The sequence below is a fragment of the Erithacus rubecula genome (assembly GCF_903797595.1).
Source record: "Erithacus rubecula genome assembly, chromosome: 16".
Classification (NCBI taxonomy): Eukaryota; Metazoa; Chordata; class Aves; order Passeriformes; family Muscicapidae; genus Erithacus; species Erithacus rubecula.
In genome coordinates this window covers 11,391,227-11,399,211 of record NC_136668.1, presented here as the reverse complement: position 1 = coordinate 11,399,211, position 7,985 = coordinate 11,391,227, and the positions used below count along the sequence as shown (strand labels likewise).

The 7,985-nt window shown below is 54.2% G+C and overlaps 1 protein-coding gene across 1 annotated transcript in view; it reads left to right on the top strand.

Moving 5' to 3' along the window:
- The window catches only part of PDGFRB (platelet derived growth factor receptor beta), a 30,961-nt gene that overhangs the window by 13,368 nt on the left and 9,608 nt on the right, over positions 1-7,985 (top strand). The window contains exons 3-16 of the mRNA XM_079320115.1: positions 564-860; positions 1,292-1,561; positions 1,823-1,950; positions 2,248-2,422; positions 2,964-3,156; positions 3,364-3,479; positions 4,012-4,138; positions 4,294-4,505; positions 5,117-5,211; positions 5,462-5,594; positions 5,962-6,066; positions 6,164-6,274; positions 6,643-6,796; positions 7,595-7,761. Coding sequence (XP_079176241.1) covers positions 564-860; positions 1,292-1,561; positions 1,823-1,950; positions 2,248-2,422; positions 2,964-3,156; positions 3,364-3,479; positions 4,012-4,138; positions 4,294-4,505; positions 5,117-5,211; positions 5,462-5,594; positions 5,962-6,066; positions 6,164-6,274; positions 6,643-6,796; positions 7,595-7,761 — 2,283 coding nt within the window. The remainder of the gene's footprint in view (positions 1-563; positions 861-1,291; positions 1,562-1,822; positions 1,951-2,247; positions 2,423-2,963; positions 3,157-3,363; positions 3,480-4,011; positions 4,139-4,293; positions 4,506-5,116; positions 5,212-5,461; positions 5,595-5,961; positions 6,067-6,163; positions 6,275-6,642; positions 6,797-7,594; positions 7,762-7,985) is intronic.

Here is a 7,985-nt window from a genome sequence, read left to right as displayed (position 1 = left end):
GTCCAGCTGTGGGGACACCAGAGAGGAGCATGTCACAGCCCCATTGGGACATCTGGGCAAATGGTGAAGCCATTCAGGAAGACCTTGCCTGCTCTATTGCTTCCAAAGGATTTCCTGCAAGGTTTCCCTTTTGTTCCTTTTTCTCTTTCTTGTAAACTGACATTGTTTCAGCCTCATCTGTGTCCTGGCTGACACTGTCCATGTGGACAGGCCACCAGAAGAGCAGGGAGTTGCCTCCTATCCTCCCTGAGGGTTCTCCACCCAATATTGCCACAGACAACATGGGCTGCATTGAACACTGCTAAATCCTGTGATCTCTGATTGCTCTCCAGTAAGGGTTGCAGGGGCTACAGGAAATGAAGGGTGACCCACCAAGATCTGGACTGGCAGGATATTTTTGAGGAGCCAATGGGTTTGTCAGTGGTGATTACATTAGGGAAGGCAAATCCAGAAAAGTTATTTTTCAGTGTAAAGGCTGACATTACAAAGCAAACACATTGCCAGGAGATGTGCTTCTCTGTGGATTTCAGAGGAATTCAATTCTCGTGTCACTCCTCTCTCAGGTCTGCTGGAAGCAGCGTTTGGGGACAGCAGGCTGCACATCGAACCCAGAGACACTGAGCTTGTCCTCAGCCTCCACAGCACCTTCTCCCTCCTGTGCTATGGGGACAGAGAGCTGGTCTGGGAACGGGAGGGGCAGCCCCTGGCTGCCTCGCTGGAGCACAGGGATGGTGTGTTTGTCAGCAATGTCACCCTCAGGAACGTGACAGGCCATCACACTGGGGAGTACACGTGCACCTACAGCCCTGAGCAGGCTGCAGAGCCAGTGGAGAGGAGAGCTCTGTACATCTACGTTCCAGGTAGGGGTCACCATGTCCTTGCCTGTGGGTTTCCATGGGGTGTAGCAACCAGGAAAAAGAGGGCTTTGACTTACTGTTCTGTCTGGAAGCATCTGGCCTCCCCAAATTCCTTCTCCAATAGCAGAAAAGCCCTTATGGTAGGTCTCTGTCTGTGGCATCTCTGCTGTGCCAGCTCATGGAGAGTGTGGTGTGCTGGGACAAGTGGTGGGGGAGCAGTGGTGCTCAGTGGTGCTGGGTGTCTCTCACCCTCCCAGGAGACATTTGACAAGCACACAATATGCATCTCTACTTTCCCAAGGGAAGTATGGGAAGAGGCATCCCACCAGCATGGAGTCAGGGCCCTGTGGTGGAGTGTTCCTGGAGGAGCACAAAGCAGCCGTGGTTAAGTTTCCAAGCAGCTTTCTCTAAGCAGTGTTCCCTCTCTCCCACAGATCCCTCCCTGGTTTTCCTCCCTGCAGTCAACTCTGAAGAGGTCTTCATCTTCATCACGGGCTACACAGAGGCTGTCATCCCATGCCGTGTGACCAACCCACAGATGCAGGTCACCCTCTATGAGAAGAAGGTGGAGAACCCCATCCCAGCTACATATGATCCACAACAGGGGTTTAAAGGCTTCTTTGAGGATAAGACCTATTTCTGCCGGACATTTGTGGATGACCAGGAGGTGGATTCAGACACTTTCTATGTCTACAGGATCCAGGGTGAGCTAATACTGTCTGAGCACACCTGTGCTCCTGCTGTGGCTGTTGCTTCAGGCTAGGAAACACCAGAGCTCTCCCCGTCAGTGATGATCAGTGTGGAGGCTGGATTTAGTCCTGTCTCCATTAGAGAATGGGTTTTACCCACAAGCCAGCTCCATCCCTCATGGGAGACAGTTTCCAGTGGACTAGTCCACCCAGGGTAACAGGACTGGCTGCCCACTCATCCCTTCACAATCCATTCCTTCCTTGCACCTTTGGCAGTGTCGTCTGTGAACGTCTCCATCAGCGCGGTGCAGACCGTGGTGCGCCAGGGGGAAAATGTCACCGTGATGTGCACCGTGAGTGGCAACGAGCTGGTCAACTTCAACTGGGACTATCCCCGCAGGCAGGTGAGTGCTGCACCCCCACAGCTCTGGGCAGCAGCTCCAGCCTTTGCCCAGATGGGCCATGGCAATCACCCATCCCGTGGCAGGGGTTGTGGGATGCTGCTGCTGCCACAGGGGAGGTTTGATGGGGATATGCTTGGACTGAGACTGTGTGTCCCAGGGGTCTCTGATCGGTGTGTGCTCCCTGTCCTGTGGCAGCCAGGCTGGGGTCCTCTACCCCTTTCTCCCTCCTCCCTGTAAGCCCAATGGCAGAACGTGTTTTTGGCTCCTCAGACCATGTCTCGTGTCCCCATTTTGCAGGCAGGGAAGGCTGTGGAGCCAGTGACTGACTTCCTGCCTGGATCCACTCATGAGATCCGCTCCATCCTCATCATCCAGAACGCAGAGCTGGAGGACAGTGGGACCTATGTCTGCAATGTCTCCGAGGGCTACCATGAGAAAACAGACAGGAAAGACATCACTGTCCAAGTGATCGGTGTGTTGCTGCCCCCACACCCAAAGCCAGCAAACCCTGTGGATGTCCAGGCAGGATGTCCCAGAGTGACCCCCTCTCACAGCCTCCAGTGTTCTCCCCTCCTACTTCTGCTCTGAGTAACCATGACAACAAGCCAAACCTCATCCCATGTCACCCCTGCCCACTTCTTGGCTTCAAAGCATTCCAAATTTCCCTTCATGGCTTTTTAAGACCCTTGAGGGTATTTGTAAGAGCTCCTCTGCACTGTGCAGTGCCGAGTGATGTGAAGACATGTTGCCTTCCATCTGCATCTGACCTTCTTTCACGTAATTTAGGGGAAACTGCCCCATCTCCATTATCTCCACAAGATAACACCCACATACTTCTGCCCTGTGAGCTCCTCTGCTCCAGTGTGGCTCTGCATCCACACTCCCCTCAGACACAAGTCTGGAGCTGCCCCACCACTTCTGGGTGTTCAGAGTTTTGTTCCAGACCTGTGTTTATCCAAAGGGCCAGGGAGGGGGTTGTTTCCCTCTCTGATCCCCTCTTCCTCTTGCCTCAGAGCGTGGCTTTGTGCGCTTCCACACCCACCTGCCCAGCACAGTGTATGCTGAGGTCCACAAGAGCCACACTATCCAGGTGGAAGTGGAGGCTTATCCCCAACCCAGCATTGTGTGGCTGAAGAACAACAGGACATTGACCATGGAGAGCAGTAGTGAGTTCACTGTCACCAGCAGGAACCTGTCAGAAACCAGGTACTTGCCCATCATTCCTCACCAGGGTGCAGAGAGGGGGTAATTCACAAAGGAATCTCCAGATTCTGGCTGGACACAGTTGTTGATTGAATAGTTTTCTGTGAGTGGATTTTGAGCACTCAGGTGGGTGGGAGCTGGTGGCCTCCAAGCATTATCAGTCCCCAGCACCTTCCCACAGCCATCACTCTGGGACTGTGTCTCCTCCAGGTACCAGACAGCTCTGGTGCTGGTGCGGGTGAAGCAGGAAGAAGGAGGATTTTACACCATTCGGGCTTCCAATGAGGATGATGAGCAGGAGCTCTCCTTCCATCTGCAGATAAATGGTGAGGATGGGCATGCACACACATGGCTGAGGAGAGTGGGAGCAGCCTCAAGGGAGGGCACCATCATTTGCTGCAGAACCTTCAGAATGAAGCCATTACTCCTATGGCCTCAGCTCCAGAGTGGTCTTGCTTAAAGAAAGAGCATTAGAGCAAGAAACACACTCAGGTCAAATATCTCACACTTGGCTTCAGAGCAAGGGGGACAGGGAAGCAGCACAGACACCATCAGCTTGGCCAAAGGTAGAAGATGTAGAGATGATTGTAGAGCTGTGATGTCCAGGACTTTCCCCCATGCTCACCCTGTCTCCAGTCAAGCTACATGGGAGCAGATCTCCCTGATTAATCCCCTCAAACCTTATTATTTTTGCTGTTCCATTTCAAAAATATAACATTGTGGATGTGATGAGTCGTAGCTCATCCCTAGACTATGGCAGGGATACAGGAGGCTCACATTCCCCAGAGGAATCATGTTCCCCTTCCATCCTGCAGTCAGAAAGGAAGATTAATTCCCATCACTGTCTTTTGGTTTCAGTGCCAGCCAAAGTGGTGGATCTCAAGGAGAACAGCAGTGCCAGCAGTGGGGAGCAGACTGTAACGTGCTCTGCTGAGGGCATGCCCCAGCCAGAGATCAGCTGGTCTACTTGCAGCGACATCAAATGGTGAGCGGAGGGATGGAGGCCATGAGAACAGCTGGACTTTTATCTAGTGCAATAACAGGCTCTTCTTGAATTGCATTCTGCTGGCACTCACTCCTGGCCATCCCAGGCTGGTTCATGGCCCCTGCTGCCTCTCAGGTGCCTCTCTGCTGTCACAGGTGCAGCAGCTCGGGCCAGCCCCGGCGGCTGCTGGGGAACGAGTCGTCCGAGATGGGCGTGCAGACCAACGCCTCGTACCTGGCGGAGCGGCGGCTCTACCGCGTCAACAGCACCCTGCAGCTGCACGGGCTGCACCAGCCCCTGCTCCTCAGGTGCACCGGGCACAACTCCCTGGGCACCAGCTCCCAGGACATCACGCTGGTCCCACACGGTGAGGGCTGGGACAAGCTGTGAGTAGTGGGGAGATAGACCTTTCTGTGTCTCCAGCCTGGAAACCTGGGTGCTTCTGCCTTCCTGTAGGTTGAACAGAAATGATTCTTCTAGTTGGAGTGTGGAGCCCTTATACCCAATGGCCATGGGTATGCTTTTCCCACTACTGCCAGGGCTATCTCTCCAGGGAGGCAAGACAAGTGCCTGAGCAGGTCCCCAGTGTCTTGTTGTTAGCCCACGGGTCACTAGATGGTGCCACGGGCTTGGACATCCATGTGCTGAACATCCCAAATATGAGGAAGGATGGTCTAAGCCCAGGCCCAGGGCTGCCAGCTCTCCCCCAAGCAAAACAGCCCCTCTAGATCTTTGCACCCTCCCATGGCCAAACCTCTCCTGAGGCAGAAGCCAGTAACAACCCATGACCCCATCATCCCTGGGGCTCTGCAAGTGCTGGAAATCTGTCAGGAGGAGACTGTCCCTACCCAGAGAACAGCTCAGGGTCAGTGTCTGGGGGTAGAGTGTATAGAGACCTCTCTGCACTGCTCTCACCTCCTTTCCCTGGGTGCTCAGGGGGGTGGAGGAGTCTGACTGCTGTCCCTGCTATCGTTGCAGCCTTGCCGTTCAAGGTGGTCATCATTTCTGTCATCCTGGCCTTGCTGGTCCTCACTGTGATCTCCCTGATCATCCTGATCGTGCTGTGGCAGAAGGTAAAAGAGAAGAGTGTTCCCAGGCTGGCACTGTGGTACTCCAGGGTTAAGGTGCTAGGCCTGATGATGTCCTGGCTGCATCAGGATCTATGGGCCTCCATCAGTTCCTGCGTGCCCCTGGCATCTCTGGGGTAGATGGGGAATGAGACAATTGCTGTAGAGACCAAAGGCTCCCTAGCAAAGTCTAGATACAGCCCACTCTGACTCCCAGCCTCTCAGATGTCTCTTTTCCCTCTGCTCCCTTTTCCAGAAACCTCGTTATGAAATCCGCTGGAAGGTGATTGAGTCAGTCAGCTCTGATGGGCACGAGTACATCTATGTGGATCCCATGCAGCTCCCCTATGACTCCACCTGGGAGGTGCCCAGGGACAAGCTGGTGCTAGGTAAAGGCTCTGCAGGTCCCACTGATGGATTCCTGAAGTCCTGGCTGTCTGGGGGTGATAAGTTTTGGGTTGAGATTTCCAAAGGAGACCAGCCCAGAGCAGACACAGAGATCCCTGGAGATATGATCATCTAGGACCATGGTGGAGGCCAGCTGCCCCCTTTGGCATTAAGTACCATGTTATTCCTGGCCATCCCACCTTGTAACTGGCAGTTCTGGAAACTAGCCTCAATCCCAAACATCATAACTCATGCCCATGCCCACCAGAACGACTGCAGCAAGGCTGGTGTGGTTTCAGACAAGCAACTTGTATTTTCCAGGCTCCTCTAGAGCACTGCCAACTTTGCCTCCTGGCTGTTTCTTTGCAGGGCGCACTCTCGGCTCTGGTGCCTTTGGTCGTGTGGTGGAGGCAACAGCCCATGGCCTGAGCCATTCACGGTCCACCATGAAAGTGGCAGTCAAAATGCTCAAGTGTGAGTTCTCCCCCTTTCCCACCCTACAGCCACGAGACCAACCAGTGCCACCCTCTGCCCTCCTTGCCCTGCTGCTCACGCTGGCTCTCCCCAACAGCCACAGCCCGCAGCAGTGAGAAGCAAGCCCTCATGTCTGAGCTGAAGATCATGAGCCACCTGGGACCTCACCTCAACATTGTCAACTTGCTGGGGGCCTGCACCAAAGGAGGTTAGATGAGCCCTGAGCACCCTGTCTCCTCTCTCTGCTTCCCTGGGCTGTGCTCAGGACAACTGTCCTTAGATAGAATAATTCCTGTTTTCTGATTCCAAATGATTCAATCTTCTCCTAAGAGAGCCTTGTGGGATTCTGAATACCTTTCTTCCAACCTGATTGAAACAGGGAAGGCATTTGTCTGTTAACCCCCACCTCCCTCCACAAACACAAATTCCAAATACCAAAAAATACTCCGTACCAGAAAGGTGGCTTTTCCCTTTGGCCCTGCCTAGACATCCTGCAGTCTGGTGATATCCTTGTGCAATGAAATTCACGGGCTGTGTGGCCAAGGCAGGGCTGAAGCAGGTGTTGTGTCCCGCCAGGACCCATCTACATCATCACCGAGTACTGCCGCTACGGGGACCTGGTGGATTACCTGCACCGCAACAAGCACACCTTCCTGCAGTGCTGCGGGGACAAGGCTCGGCGGGAGGCGGAGCTCTACGGCAACGCCCCCAAGGACGAGCAGCTGCTCAGGTACCGGGAGAGCAGCGCTGCTCCTCCCTGCCGCATCCCAGCCCGGCAGGGAGGGAGGCTGGCACTGCCAGGAGGGATCCTGCATTTCTCCGCAGCCGTGAAATAAGCAATGAGGCACAGCTGGCTCCTCTGTTACCGTGTTAGACCAGCCCATGTGCCAAGCAGTCACCTCCAGTCAGCTCCTGACAGCGAGGAGTTAGCAAACCGTGTCTGCAGCCTGCCAGCTGCTCCATGCCAGTTGGGAATATTTCCTGGCATCGTTAACTTTATTTGCTTAACGATGGCCACGCACTGAGTACAGAGACACAGGGTTTTCCAGCATGTCTTAACCACTGGAGATCTCAGCTCTGCATTTCCAGGGCAGGTTGAGTTGCTACCGAGCCTAAGGGAGAAGTGCTACAAGGAGGGCAGTTGCACAAGAGGTGCCACAAGGAAAGGAAAATGGTCCTTTATCTGGTTGCCAGCTGCAAGGGATGCAGGCACAGCAGCACAGAGAAATGATCCCCTGGGAAGTTAGAAAGCAGCATTTCCTTCCAACAGGTCAAAACAATAGAAAAATGGAGCAGTATTAGAGCTCCCCCCTGCCCTTGGTGCCCGAAGGCAGCTGAGACCTTCCTGAGCACTATGCCATTTGCACACCACTTCACCCGTGATGCAGGGCTTCTTCCCCAGCTGTGTGGGACATTTCAGTGCTGGGGCTGAGGGTTTGGGGATTTCACACTCACTAATCATTGTCCCCAGCCCTCATGTCTCCTCCTCTCCTCTGGGTCTGAGCAGCCTCTCTGCTTCCCCCCACAGCCACCTCTCCATGTCTGTCGAGAGTGACGGGGGCTACATGGACATGAGCAAGGACGACTCCCTGGACTATGTGCCCATGTCTGACATGAAGGGGGAAGTCAAGTATGCTGACATTGACTCCTCTAACTATGGCACCCCCTATGAGCTGGACAGCTACTCCCCCTCAGGTAACAGCATGGCCACAGCAGGAGGGAGAGCTGCTTGTACTTTGGGTGCTGCATGCCTTTGCTTGCAAAGGTCACTTTTGGGGCTCATCCAGTAGCAGTGGTAGATGTCCTCACAGTCAGAGCTCCTGGCTCTGTCCCATTGTTGATGGAGGCAGAGCATTCCCCTTGCACTAGTGGGAGGCTCACCAGTGTGCTGGGTAACACCAACATGCATCTCTGCTTGC